General features: G+C 48.6%; 1 protein-coding gene across 2 annotated transcripts in view; it reads right to left on the bottom strand.

The window, feature by feature from the left end:
* Med13l (mediator complex subunit 13L) overlaps positions 1–3,655 on the bottom strand; it is a 227,150-nt gene extending 223,495 nt beyond the window's left edge. For both annotated transcript variants that reach the window (XM_059249610.1, XM_059249611.1), the window contains exon 1: positions 3,550–3,655. In XM_059249610.1, coding sequence (XP_059105593.1) covers positions 3,550–3,621 — 72 coding nt within the window. In that variant the 5' untranslated portion in view covers positions 3,622–3,655. The remainder of the gene's footprint in view (positions 1–3,549) is intronic.
* Positions 3,656–15,105: the final 11,450 nt, after the last annotated feature.

The raw sequence follows: 15,105 nt of genomic DNA, 5'->3' as shown, positions 1-15,105 counted from the left end.
AAAGGAAATTAGGTCTACAACAATTTACCCTAAAAGCTTCAAATACAAAATGAATGGTCCTCAGTAGGAAGTGAAGTACTAATATGTGTACATGTGTTTTAATTCAGTGCGAATTTGACACCATTACCCAATTATCTATAGTCAGGGAGATTTTAAGCAAATCAAACATGAATGTGGAACAAACATCTAAGAATTAGAAATAGCTCCCTCAAGTCCCAGTACCCAGCATACTTAAGTCTAGCCTAAAGGACACAAAGTCACTTTCTCCACATTATCTCAAAAGAAAAAACAAAAAGATACACTGGGCATCTGGAAGTTATAATGTGTCTTCCCTCAAAGGTGAGTTCACAGCCACAGGGCACACTGTTACATTCTCCAAAAAAGGAAGATTTAAACACTTAACTACATTAGAGGTGAGTGAATAAACCAAGAGTCACCCCAAAACTTGATGGACAGAAGGAGAAAACAGTTTGTGTCACAAAGGCACAGCGAGGCATGAACTTACTGCCATGGCTACAAACCTCACAGTCGGAGAGGAAGAAAGAGCAGTGACCCGCATCATACACATCCAATGCTTTTCACAGGTTAGGAAACCAGGTGGAAATGGGAAAGAAAGTGTAGGAAAGAGGACTTGGGTAGTATCAGAAAACAAACCCAGTAAAAGACTAGAAACAAAAATCCTAAGGTGCCTGATTGCTCAACCAACTTTTGCTAAGCCATGCTGATGACCTCAGGATAACAGAAAGTGGTGGATCACTGTTTCCACACAGCTCTACTTGAGCTTGCAATTCCATCTATGATAACCTGAGCGTGTGGGTACACTTTCTAAAAGTAATAACTCTTCTCTGCTCACAAACAAAACTGCAGGCCAAAACGTCAAAAAGTACAAAATGCTAAGTACCTACTTCTTCGGATATAATATATGACTTTGAGAAGGTAATGTTGCATCCCCTTTGGAATCAACTATGTTCTTTAGGCAATGTATTCTTAACATGATAGGGTCAGGAAAAGTTCTCAATTTGGATTCAGAAAAAAGGACAATTTGCAGTTTGATTTTTTTTTTTTTTAATAAATTTTAGGGCTGGAGAGACCCAGGGGTTAAAAGCACTGGCTGCTCTTCCAGAGGACCTGGGTTCAATTCCCAGCACCCACATGGCAGCTTACATCGGTCTGTAATTCCAATTCCAAAAGATCTGACACCCTCGCACAGACATCTATGTAGGCAAAACACCAATGCACATAAAGTAAGAATAAATAAGTCATTTTGAATAAACAGCATTTATCCATCTCCAGGTACCAGGAAATATAAACATTCTACATTTTTAAACCAATCTAAGCATCTCTGCATTTCAAAGGGGTTACCCAAAAAGTTAACTGTAGTTTAAATTACATTTAAAAGTCAACTCTTTGTTTTAAAGATGTTTAGGGGAGAAATACCCAGAATGCATCCTTAGGCCGGAAAAAATCACAGTCCAGAATCTTCAACAAAGAATTTCAAACATCTCATCTCTACACTATCACCCCCTTGAAGCTCGGAGAGATAAGGAATGACCCCACAGCTCGACCGTGCACCAACAGCCTTTCATGTGCCCACACAATTCATTGTGTATAAATTAGCCACATGCACACAAGCCATTACTAGTCAGCATGATGTATGGTAATTTGGGAGCTCTCCCGAACTAATATGGGTTGACTTGGTTATTTTAATTACCTGTAAATATGTCAATGTGGTCACCCAGACGCCAAACAAAACCATTTTAAATACCCCCAATCAATACATTTGATGATCTATGAAGGTCCCTGAATCTAATACTAAATGACAGACAAGGGCGGGGGAGGAGTAGTTTTATCCTCACATCAAAAGGTCAAGGGTGAATTACCACAGTAGTGAAGGGAAGAACCCCAACTTCCAACTTAACCTCAAGACTTGGCCTCTAGATAAAATTCAGGGCGAGAGGAAATCAGCCTGCTGTTACATGTGTGGAAGCAGGAGCACTATGTCACTAGGTCTTTGTAGGCCAAAATCAGGCTTGATCTCTTTATCTGTACGAAAATAAAATGACACTTCCAAAGTTGGCAAGAATTTCTATTTCTCCACTAGTCTCCAAGGGGAGAAAAAAAGCATCTATGCCACCCATAATTAAATGTAACTAATTACAATTTCAACACTAAATTATTTATCCAGTGTAAACAAGGACTGAGAGGAAATAAAGCTCCGATCTACAGCAGGGGTTCCAGCAAATAATTTGCAATAAATGCACGCTCTCCAAAAGGCAGAGTTACCCAACAACCCCCCCCCAAAAAAAATTGGACACACGATTCTAAGTAAGTTTAGTTTTTAAGGCCAAATTAAATAAGCCGTTCAACCAATTTTCCAATTATATTCTACGCTTGAAACGTAATTGCCTTACATCTGTTTACAAATCTTTGCTCAATATTTAAACAAATTCGTACTCTCCCGGGCACATAGCTCCACATACAGTAACTCAGGCACAAAGCGCGTATTTAAAGACCACGCACTCCCATTATCAGTCTAAGCGCCAGGTTTAACAACGCGAATGTTTTCAGAGCTAGGTAATACGACCCAATAAAAAGCAAAGATGGCATTTACCACCAAATGTCACTGCCACCGCCAGGAAAGAGTTGCTGGAGCCCTATACATTTTTAATTTCGATGAATCGAGCCGCCGTCGCCGGGTGCCAGGCTTCCAGGAGAACAATTGACACCCTAAATGCTTCGAGATTAAGGCAGGCGTTGCACTTCCAAAGCAAAAGTTGTCAATTATCAGAGAGACGAGAGCGGGAGAGAGGAGAGGCGAAGGAAGATAAAAGCGATGTTATCAAACCGCCCAGCTTGTTGCTCTCGTGTGTGTGTGTGTGTGTGTGTGTGTGTGTGTGTGTGTGTGTGGTGTGTATTCCTTGTTAGGGCAGAGAAAACAGTTTTTAAAGGCAGCGGAGGAGAGCCGAGAAGCAGCAGCTTCCTCCACCTTCCGTGGGCTCCGAGCAATAGCTCTCCCGCTCTCCGGCGTAGTAAGCCCCGAGAGGCGGGCGGCTGTCCGTGTTTACAACCGTGCGAGCTTCCGCCGCCAGAGTCCTTTCCCTGACACAATCGCCTTTCCATCAACTGTTTTCGGGCGAAATCGCAGGTGTCATTGTGGAATTTAAAAGAAAGAAAGAAAAGAAAAGAAAAGAAAAGAAAGAAAATTGAGACGCGGGAGAGCGGCCGATCCGATCGGGAGAGAGGACGAGCCTGCAGATCGCCGGCGCCGGCGGCTGCACAAGGCAGAATTCTAAGCCCTTCCACATTTCGGGAAGGAGGAAAGAAAAAAAAAAAAAAAAAAAAAAGAGGGGGAAGGGGAGGGGAAGGGGGGTGTGATTGCCACGGAGGTGGGCGCTCCGAAGCGCGCCCCGGCGTCCGCAGCGCCCCGACTTCCACACGCACGTCCACGCCGGGCGCCGCGCTCGCCGACGCCGCCAGGGCTCCGGGAGGAGAAAGTTGCGCGGCGGGGAGGTCGCGCCCCCCACCCGGGCCCCCAGCCCCGCCACTCACCAGCGAGAAGAGGTTGGAGTGACAATCCTCCAGGCTCGCCCCGTTCGCCACCCAGTTCGCCGCGGCGGTCATGGTCCTCCGCGAGCCCGGCCGCCAGAGCGGGGCATGTCGGAGCGGGCCGGGCCGGGCGGCGGCTCGCGGGCACCGGGGCGCGAGGCCCGCGCGGGAGGCCCGAGGGCGGCGGCGGCGGTGGTGGTGGTGGTGGTGGTGGTGGCGGCGGTGGCGGCCGGGGGGCGCGGCGCGGCAACGCCGCCCGCCTCTGTCGCGCAGGGCCGCCGCCTCCGCCTCCGCCTCGCCGCCTCGTCGGCCGCCTTGTTTATCTCTCCAGCCGGCGGGCGACTCGCCCTCGGCCGCGCCGGCGCGTGAGGCACGCGAGCCCCGCAGCCGCCCCCCGAGCCGCCGCCGCCGCCGCCGCCGCCGCTGCCGCGCGAGCCCGCGAAGGGGGGGGTGCGGACGAAGCCAGCGGGCGACCCCGGCAGCCGAGCGCCGTCCCCTCCTTCCTCTTCCTCCCCACCCCCCCCTCCTCCCCAGTCGGCCGCGCTTCTCCTCCCTCCCCGGGCTCGCTCGCTCTGACAGCAATGGCGGCCGCCGACCGCGGCTCGGCCCGCCATTGGCTGCGGCGCGTCACGTGACGGGCGCCGGCCGCGCGGGGGGCGGGGGAGGGGCCGCGGCGGCCCTGGCGGCGGCGGCGGCGGCGGCGGCGGCGGCGGCCGTGGCTGCAGCGGCGGCGGCTCGCGGGAGGCGCTGCTGAGCCGATCGCGGCCTTCCTCCGAGCGGGGACGGAGCGAGGGAGGGAGAGAAAGAGGTGCGGGCCGCCGTGGGACGGCGGGGCTTGCGTGGACGCCCCGCCCTGGGCGCGGGCGCGCGTCGGGCGCGGGCCGAGGAGGCCGCGGCTTGCAGGCTTGGCCTCCGAGCCCCCCGGTAGCTTAGCTGCCCGGGCCTGGGGCGCGGCATGGGCCGGGCGAGCCTGTCCGACCGTGCTGAGGAGTGTCCTCGAAACCTCACGCCCACCGGCCGCTGCGAACCGGGCGGAGGAGTGGGGCTCGGAGACACAAAAGACAGCGAGGCGCTTGCCCGAGGTCGCGGGATTCGAACCCGGGCACCGCGAAGCCAGGGCTTGGTTCGCTGCCTATTGAGCGCTGAGCTCCTAAAGCACACATGCTTCTGGAGCCCTTGGCGCCCACTCTGCGAGCGGGCAGGCATTCCTTGCATAAATGTCCCCAGCGCTCTTGCTATGTGCCACATTCACACTGCGCTGTATGGGGGAGCAGGCCCTTCCTCCAGCTCTTAAGCGTTCAATAACCAGCATTCCTTCTTCAGAGTAATGGGAGAAGTGCTGATACTGGACACTTATCTTCCAACCCTCCAGTTTTCAGACCCAAAAATATAGGGAGGAAGGAAAGTTGGCTAGAAAAGAGGTAGAATGAGCGGGACATGGTGGTGTACACCTGTAATCCCAGCACTCAGGGACAGAGGCAAGCAGATCTCTGCCAGGTCCAGGCCAGCCAGGGCTACACACTGTCTCAAAGAAACAAAGGAAAGGTAAAATGCAGGAGAGACAGGTGGGGATGTAAAAAGGGGGACACAAAACTGACATAGCAATGAAGCTTAAAAACTATCACAAACCTTAAACCCCAAAACGAAGGCGGTTCATACACATAGGTTACTTCACAGGATCCTCAGAACTGCCTTAAGTGAGCTGGCTCAGAGGGGTGCAGTGATGTCCCCAAGGTCTCAGTTACCCAGGGGCTCAACACCATGAGTATCTGAATTCAGAAGGCTCTGAAAAGGATGCCAGAGACTGGCTTTGCTATACCGAGCTGTGACCCTGCTCAGCAAAGTTTAACTCTGTCTCTCATTTCCTAATCTGTCCAAAGCAAATCCTAATTGCTGACCTGCTGACCTCGAGCCAAGGTCACGAATTCCCGTTATGATGCTATCGAGGGAAGGGAGGGGGAGCCAGACACCAGCCATGTATGTGGTGTTGCTGAAATCTCAGCAGGACATCCAGAGTCGGTGTACACATGTTCATCACACAGACTGCAGCCTACTAGCTGGTCATAGTTAGAAGGGAAGGAAAAAGAAGGGAGGTGATGGGGTGCAGTCCTGGAGCAAAACCAAACAGAAACATGAACCAAAAAAAACGCATGGACAGTTTACAGATTTAAAAAAAAAAAAAAATGCTCAGCGGTGGTATAGCACGCCTTTAATCACAGCCAGCACTTGGGAAGCAGAAGCAGAGTGAGCTCTGTGAGTTCAAGGCCAGCCTGGTCTACAGAGTGAGTTCCAGGACAGCCAGGGCTACACAGAGAAAAACCAAAAAAAAAAAAAAAAAAAAAAAGCTCAGTTTCAGCTTCATTTGCTGCAGGACTGGATGTTTGAATCACACTCAATTCATATTGAAAGCCTACAGAGGACAGTCATGGAGTTTGGAGAGGGTAATTAACATGACGGTGGAGATCAGTGCCCTCAGAAGAGACCCAGGAAAACTTGTTTTTCCTCTCTGCCATAGGAAAACGGTACCAGGAAGGGAACCCCCAACTGGACTGAAATGGGTCAGTACCTTCAGCTTAGGCTTCCAAAACGGTATAAAATAAATTTCCGTTCTTTAAGACATTCAGCCTACAGAAACGTAGTGCAAACAGCTCAAACTCAGGTATCCCAGAAGAAAACCAGAAATGAAAACCATATGTACTGGCAGTATTCTCAGGTTTTACACACACAGCAGGAAGCAGAGCCCTCGAGTATGAAGAGCGGGAATATAAAGTAGCATAGTGGCTGTGGATGTCCAGGCGAGAATTATCCAGAGGGGCTAGAGAGATGGCTCACTGGTTAAGAGCACTTGCTCCTCTCGAAGAGGACCAGGTTCAGTTCTCAGCACCCGTAACCATCTGAAACTCCAGTTCTGGGGGTTCCAACCCCCTCTTCTGCCCTCCACAGGCACCAGACACATACACATTCATATATGTGTGTGTGTGTGTGTGTGTGTGTTCATATATATGAACATATATTCCCCCGTATACATCCATCAGGGAATAACTAACGAAATAATTTAATTCCGTGCAGCCATTAAAAATAATGAGTCGGTGCTATGTGTTCTCAAAGAGAACGACCTGACGTGTGGGTTAACTGAGATGGTCCTAGGAGGTTACCATGACACTACCAGTAACATCAGCCGCCTCTAAGGAGGAGATATATATATACATATATATATGAACTTTTGCCTCCACATATATATATATATGCGTGTGTGTGTGTATGGAGGCAAAACACACACAAAATAAATTTGGAAGAATTTTTAATAAATAATTGTTGTGGGATGTCGTTCTGTATGCTGTGATTGCTCTGATTGGTTGATAAATAAAATGCTGATTGGCCAGTAGCCAGGCAGGAAGTACAGGCGGGATAAGCAGACAAGGAGAATTCTGGGAAGGGGAAGGCTGAGTCAGGAGTCGCCAGCCAGACACAAGAGAAAGCAAGATGTGAAGGCAGAACTGAAAAAAGGTACCCAAGCCACGTGGCTAAATATAAATAAGAATTATGGGTTAATTCAAGTGTAAGAACTAGTCAGTAATAAGTCTGAGCTAATGGCCAAGCAGTTATAATTAATATAAGCCTCTGTGTGTTTACTTAGGGGATGCAAGTGGGTGAGATTTGTCCTGACCACCGGCCGTCCAGGACACAGAAAAACTTCCAACTACAAATAATAAAAGAATTATGGGCATTTACACGCATGCACTCTTTGACCCAGTAACCCTCCTTTGAGCAGTCCCGACTTGTACACAGGTGTATAAAGGCCTGGAATGTAAGCATTATGAGCTGCTGTGTTGCCTGTAGGGCAGAAACTAGAAGCAACCCCACGTACATCCATCAGGGAAAACTAACAAAATAATTTAATTCCGTGCAGCCATTAAAAATAATGAGTTGGTGCTATGTGTTCTCAAAGAGAACGACCCGACGTGTGGATTAACTGAGATGGTCCCTAGGAGGTTACCATGACATTACCAGTAACATCAGCCACCTCTAGGGAGGGGAGCCAGAGGACTGGGGGGTGGGGTAGAGAGAGAAATTACTTTTCACTTTATCATTTTGTTTTCTTTTTCCTTCTTTTAAAATACAAAGTGCATATATCACCTATCCATTCCATAAGTAACAAACAACAAAAGTCCATCTATAAACAAAATTGAAGACAATGCAATCAAAGGCACCATGAAGGTAAATTAAAAAGCAAAATAAAGCTGAGCACGGTGGAACCCCACCCCCACCCCCAACACACACACACACACACACACACACACACACACACACACACAGGAGGGAGCTGAAGTGGAAGGTTCATGAGTTTGGGGTCAGCCTGGGCTATACTGGAAGACTTTATCTCAAAAATGTGAGGGAGAAGAATAGAGAACAGAGAGAGAAAAAAAGAGTGGGAGGAGGAGGGGAAATAAAAACAAGACCAAGCCGGGTGGTGGTGGCGGCACATGCCTTTAATCCCAGCACTCGGGAGGCAGAGGCAGGCGGATCTCTGTGAGTTCGAGGCCAGCCTGGTCTACAAAGTGAGTTCCAGGACAGCCAGGGCTACACAGAGAAACCCTGTCAAAAAAAAAAAAAAAAAAAAAAAAAAAGAGAGGAGAGAGAGAGACCAAAAAAACGAGCAGGCCAAACTCAAAGAGATTTTCTTGTCTGTCAAATCTGAGGCCCCAGAGAGGAAGGGAAAACATTCAGACCTCTGCCAGTGCGTGTCCTGGCAACAGGTGTTCAGAATGAGAGCCGGGAGGAAGTGGGCACTGGTCTCGACTGCACCGGGGAGCAGCCTGTTTCCTTGGACAAGCACCGGGGTAGCCTTCAGGTCAGCCCTACCTGGGAACTCCGTGGCCTCTCTGTACAGCTGAGGTTAGTGATAACAATCCTCCGCGTTCTTACTCAAGAGGGAAAGCGCGGGGAGCTGACGGCAAAGCTCTGGAGATAAGATAAACACAAAGCAAAACACAAGTCAGCCACAGGCTCCTAGGAGGTAGCAGGGAGCTGGGCTGGGACTTGGCTCGGGTTCCTTAGGTGCTGGCAACTCATCTGCACCCGGTGACTTAGTTTCCCCAAGTACAAGTCGCTGCCCAGACAGGAAATAAAAGTCCCACTGTGTGCAGAGACCTCCGGGTCTCATTCTGAGGAGGCCAGAGGCCAGATCAGTTCCCTTTCACAGTTACCAAATGTAGTGTCAGAGACAGTGGAAACAAAAACAGGACCAGAGGAGGAAGCGACTGTTAGAAAGACAAAAGAGAAGGAAGCTGCTGGGGGGGTGGGGGGCGCTGCCATCTGTGAGCCCCTGGGGACCTGGGCTCCAATCCTCAGCTCTGCCCACGCCCTAGCTATTCAGCCCTGTGCAGGTCACTTAACCCCTGTGACCCACCTTTATTCCCAAGCATTCCACGTCCCAGAGTGCTAACTCCAGGGAAAGCACTTCGAACAGTGCGGGGGGGGGGGGGGGGGGGGGGGGGCAGAGGCAGTAATCAATAAATTACAATCACCAGCCATTTGTCCCTACTCGGACAAGAGAATGTGTCACCCAGTCACATCATTTGGAGATGGTTAGTTTGTTTTGATTTGTTTTGTCTTCCTTTACTGTGCCTTTGTTAGATTACTTGGCAAATTATGGAGGCGCAGAATGCCAACTCCAGTGAGTCTTGCTGTAGAAATGTATACTCCAGGCTAGAGAGACAGTTCAATGGGTAAAGCATCTGCTGTGTAAGCCCAGGGACCCAAGTTAGGAGCCACTGCACCTCCAGAAGAGTGACGTATGGTAGTACCACCTGTAGCCTATATGCTAAGGGGTAGAGGGTAGAGGGTAGAGGGGTAGCCCCAGAGCATGCTGGCCAGCCAGTTTAGCCCATTAGGAGGTTTAGGTTCTATGAGAAAATCTATCTCAAAAAATAAAAACAAACAAAACCCCAAAACATATAGAGAATAGCAGGAAAGGACACAGCACAGTGTTGGGCCTCTAGAAGCATATGCATAGGTGTGCATGCACGCCCACAAGCACACATGCACAAAAACAAACACACACACACCCTACACACACTGAAAGTAAGATTCTGAAAGCATACTCCTAGACTGGAGAGATGGCTCAGCAGTTAAGAGCACTTGTCACACTGGCAGAGGACCCCAGGCCAGTTCCCAGCACCCACATAGAGGCTCACAACTGCCTGTGACTCAACAACAGGGGATCTGACGCCCTCTTCTGGTCTCCAGGGGCAACTGCACTCACATGTGCATATACCCACACACATACACATAATTTTAAAAAATAAAAAAAAAAAACAAGCCTTTTAAAAAGCAAACTCACCACTCCCTAGAAAGGGAATGCCAACCTTTGTACCCCAAGGCTCACTCCCTGCCAAGAATCTGGACTCTCTTCCTTTCATACTTAGACCAACCAGCCTAACCTCAAGATACATTTCTTTTTCTAAGGTTTAGAGTTTTGTTTTCTGTTTTGTTTTTACTTTTTGTGAAAATGAGATCATGGCACATATACTACTTTACAATCAGTTTTTCCTCCCACTTAATCATTTATCACAAACACACTTCCAGGCCTATATATCTGCATCTAACTCACTGTTTTGTTAGTTATGTGATGTCTCATAGAATACCTGGGCCGTAATTTATCCAATTATTCCCCTATTCCTTAACATTCAGTGAGGTTTCCAGTTTTTTTCCCCCACTCTAAAGAAATGGGTATTGTAAATATCCTTTATCTATATATCCTTACAGACTGACACTTTTATTTCTTCAGAATCAAGTTCCCCAAATACGATTGCTTTTTTTATTGTTAATAAATATATGTTTTTATTGTTCATAAATACAGCCAGGATCCCGGGTATGGCTCAGAAGCAGAGTGCTTGCCTAGAGCATGAAAGGTCCTGGGTTCAATCCCTAGTATTGCTAAAAGAGAGAGCTGGTTAAATGGCTCAGCTGGTAACACACACCCCGCATAAGCTTGGTGGCCTGAGTTCGATCCTGGAACCCCAGAAAAGGTGGAGTGAGAGGACTCACCCTGTGTCCTCTGACATACAACATGGTGGGGGGCAGTGAAGGAGAGGGAGAGGGAGGAAGGAGGGAAAGAGTGGGGGATAATAATATTAAATAGCCAGGCATAATGGCGCACGCCTTTAATCCCAGTACTCCAGAGACAGAGGCAGGCAGATCTCTGTGAGTTCGAGGCCAGCCTGGTCTACAAAGTGAGTTTCAGGACAGCCGGGGCTGTTACACAGAGAAACCTTGTCTCGAAAAACAAATAATAACAACAACAATAATAACATTATAATAATAGCAGGAAGTGCTCTTAACCATGGGTCTGTTGCTCCAGCCCCTAGTTGCAATAACACTATTATTGTTGTTATTAGTGTTATTACTGAATAAAATATGGTGCAAGAATTCATAAATGTATCCAGAAGCTAGGGACATGGTTCAGCTGGCAGAGAGCTGGTGGTCTAGCTTGCAGGAAGCCTTGGGTTCAGCATCAAATAAAAAGTCCCCATGTACACCTGTGATCTCAGCGCTTCTTAAGCAATAGAAGAGGAAGCTGCAGGGGTTCAAGGGCATCCTCAGCTGTATCATGAGTTCGAGGCCAGCCTAGGCTACATGGCACCCTGTCTTCGAAATGAAAAATTACATACCAATGGATGATAAACAAGGCCAGAAGACTTTCCCACAGAGGCTGGGGTGGGGAAGGGAGATAGCACCTACAGATCCTCCAAGTCCTGCCAACCTTTGCGTGGTGCCAAACTTTTTCATTTTTGCCAACCTGATGAAAAAATGGCCTCATTGTTGGAGTGTGCGCTCCCAGAACTCAAGCAAGGCTGATCTCTTTTAGCCTCTCTTGGCCATCGTGGCCACTCACAGTTCCTCGGGAGTCCTTGGCTGTTGCGGGCAGCAGCTCAGAGCAGCCGAGGCTCCAGGGAGCCCCATGATGAGATCTGCATGGTGGCCGTGACTGCTCTTTGGCACGGAAGTCTGGCACAGACAAGACAATTTGTTGATATCGCTCCATAAAGATTCTCTGAGCTCCCTGCGTGAGGCGGCCTTCATTCCTTCACTTCCACAATTCAATTTTTAGACCCTATACCAATCAAGCGATGCTTCTTGGGGCAATAGAAGCTTTGCTCATGACCAGGAAAAGATTTCCTCATTATTCCAACCTCTCTCTTATGACCAGTGGAGTCAAAACTGTGGGACTGAGGGATGAACCTTGGAGTTGGGCACCCGGTTCAAGTCCCAGCTCCGCCACCTACTCCTGACCACCTTGAACTCTGACTTCTCTGTGCTCCTGTTTCCTCACTGCGAAAGCAAGGGCATATGCAAGTGTGCTCACCATAACTACTGTGTGCACTCAGTGAGTGCCAGGCACATAGTAAGTGCTCAATAAATGTCAGCTATTAACATGAAATCCCCGGGGTCCTCCCTTTGAATGAAACATAGGCAATAATTAAACTTGAAGAAATTCTGCCAAAGAAATAATTTAGTAATGATTTGAGTTGTTTAAAATTGCAATGAAGGGCTGGAGAGATGGCTCAGAGGTTAAGAGCACTGGCTGCTCTTCCAGAGGTCCTGAGTTCAATTCCCAGCAACCACATGGTGGCTCACAACCATCAATAGTGAGATCTGGTGCCCTCTTCTGACACACAGGCACACTGTATACAAAATTAATTAATTAATTAATTAATTAATTAATTAATCTTAAAAAAACTATTATAAGAAAAATTGCAATGAAGGGCTGGCCCGTGAGACCCTCGGTTAAGAGCACTTCCTGCTCTTGCAGAGGACCGTGGTTCGGTTCCCAGCACCCATACAAATCAGCTCACAACCATCTATAAGCCTAGTTCCAGAGGCTCTGATGCCCTCTTCTGGCCTCCACAGGCACTGCATGCGTGTGGTGCAACACTTAAACTCAGACACACACCCATACACATAAAATAAAATAAAATAATATTTAATCCCTGTAACATTAACTGAATTTTGTGGCATGATACCTGTGCTGGCTACTTTTATGTCAACTCCAGCTACAGTCATCTGAGAGGAGGGAACCTCAATTGAGAAAGTGTTTCTGTGAGTTCAGGCAAGTCTCTAGGACATTTTCTTAATTAGTGATGGGTGAAGGAGGACACAGTTTATCGGGATGGGGCCGCCCCTGGGCTGGTGGTCCTGGGTGCTATAAGAAAGCAGGCTGAGCAAGCCATGAGGAGCAAGCCAATGAGCAGCACCCCTCCATGGCCTCTGCATCAGCTCCTGCCTCTGGGTTCCTACCCTGCTTGGTGATCTGTCCTGGCTTTCTTTGATGATGAACTGTGATGTGAAAGTAACCCTAAATAATATATTATCTTTGCATTTCTTTTGGAGACAGGGTCTCACTGTGGAACCCTGGCAGACCTAGAACTCACTGTGCAAAATCAGGCTGACCTCAGACTCACAGAGATCCACCTGCCTCTGTTTCCCGAGGGAATAGCACATATGGTATACATATATGCACACACACACACAACAATATACGAATGTATACACTTATACAATACACATTTAGCGCACGTATACATGCACAGTACACACAGAGACACACATGGAGAAAGCTGTATGATTTTATATGAACAGCTTGAGCTTTTGAATGAGCAAAACCAGGTTTTTAAAGTGTGTTAAGAGGCTGGCAGCCAGGTGGTGGTGGTGCATGCCTTTAATCCCAGCACTCGGGAGGCAGAGCCAGGTGGATCTCTAAGTTTGAGGCCAGCCTGGTCTACAGAGTGAGATCCAGGACAGGCACCAAAACTACACAGAGAAACCCTGTCTCCAAAACCAAAAAAAAAAAAAAAAAAAAGGCTGGCGAGACAGCCCAGCAGTTAAGAGCACTGGCTGCTCTGGCCGAGGACTCTGCTTTGGGTCCAGCACCCACATGAAAACTCACAACTGCCTGGAACTCCAGTTCCAGGGGATGCAGCGCCCTCTTCTGGTTTAACCGGTAGTACATACATGCACACTCAGGCGACCTACACACACAAAATAATTAACTAAATAAATAAAAAAAGTTTTAAAAGGTATTACACTGGGCATGGTGGTGCACACTCAGGGGGTGGAGGCAGAAGGACCAGGAGTTTAAGTTCATCTTTGACTACATAGTGAGTTCCAGGCCAGCCTGGGCTACATGAAACAAACAAACAGTAACAGAGAGGGAAAACTCATTAACCACTTGAAAACTTTTCCTGTCCAGATTGTCCAAGTGTGAACTCAAGGCTCATGAAGAAAGGAACTCGGGGCCTGCCCAGGTGGCCCAGAGCCAGGCTGCACTCTGGAAGGAGAGGTGCCAACCGCTCCCACAGCCCTGCCAACTCACCTTGCCCATTACACTTTTCTGTGTTGCAGGCCAGGCCCCAGTGAAAGCAGCCAGGCTCCTGGAAGGTTCTATAAGGAAGACCGACATCTTTTCCCTGTTGCCCTGAGTTAGGGACTTCAGGAGTGGTTCAGACAGGTGGGGAGGTAAACTGATCTCTAGTCACGGCACCTGCCCATGCAGCCCTGGAGTGCTCACATCCAAGTCCTAGCATGTCAGACAAAGGCCCCCCGTCCCCGGGGGACCCCAACAGATCCCTCCTAGCTATCTGGCACTTTCAGAACCCAGGCCTGAAAAGATGTTTCCTGTTCTCAAGCACAGGTGTGCTGGCTGGGTCCCTGCCCTGGGGCCAGACCTAACTTTCTGTGACAGATCATTTAAAAGCAACCTTTAGATGGAGTCTAGGCTTTACTGGGGCAGCAATTTGGCAGTGATTAAAAACCAGCCCACGTGAAACTCAAGTCATCCTCCTGTCTCCACTTTGCCTGGGTGACAGGCTCATTGGGTTTCAGACGCCACCTGGGTTACAGAAGTTCCCGGCCAGCGTGAGGCAAGTAACTCCTCACCCCTTTCCGACGGGCACCAGTGCCCATCTCTGAGGCCACCATCAAGTTACATCATCAGATGGTTCTGTCTGTCAAGTCTGCTGATTTCTCCATCCTCAGACGCACTGACTGCGCCAGGCTACCGTGGGGGAGGGACAGGGTCTGTGAACAGAGTTGCTGTGGCTGCCGTCGGTTTAGACGGCTTCCCCCAGGAAATAAATTACATTTTGTTCTCTATAGATTGTTTACTTTATAGTCTCTTGATCTCACTTGGCTGATTGTGTGTGTGTGTGTGTGTGTGTGTGTGTGTGTAGCTTTTCAGTAGCTTGCTTCCCACTTAATCACAACCGCCTCTGTAAATGTTAGCAAGTTGCGGTGTGGGGATTGGCGGTGAGTGTTTCACAATGGTTGCTGCATAGACAAACCCCTTCTTTATTCCACACACACAAAACCCTCCATAAACATCTCCCCTATTTTAAAAAAGGAGACCCTTAAAATGATTCTCCAGCAAGCAGAGTCTATTTTGTGTTAACTATGCAATAACTCAGAAACATTTAGCAGAGTTCCATGCGCATGCACGTACATGCTTGTGTGGGTACTCTTCTGTGTGTATGCACATACACGTGTGTGTGTGTGTGTGTG

This window comes from Peromyscus eremicus, chromosome 23 (assembly GCF_949786415.1).
Source record: "Peromyscus eremicus chromosome 23, PerEre_H2_v1, whole genome shotgun sequence".
Classification (NCBI taxonomy): domain Eukaryota; kingdom Metazoa; phylum Chordata; class Mammalia; order Rodentia; family Cricetidae; genus Peromyscus; species Peromyscus eremicus.
The sequence above is the reverse complement of the archived record's forward strand: the minus strand, read 5'-3'. Positions and strand labels throughout refer to the sequence as shown.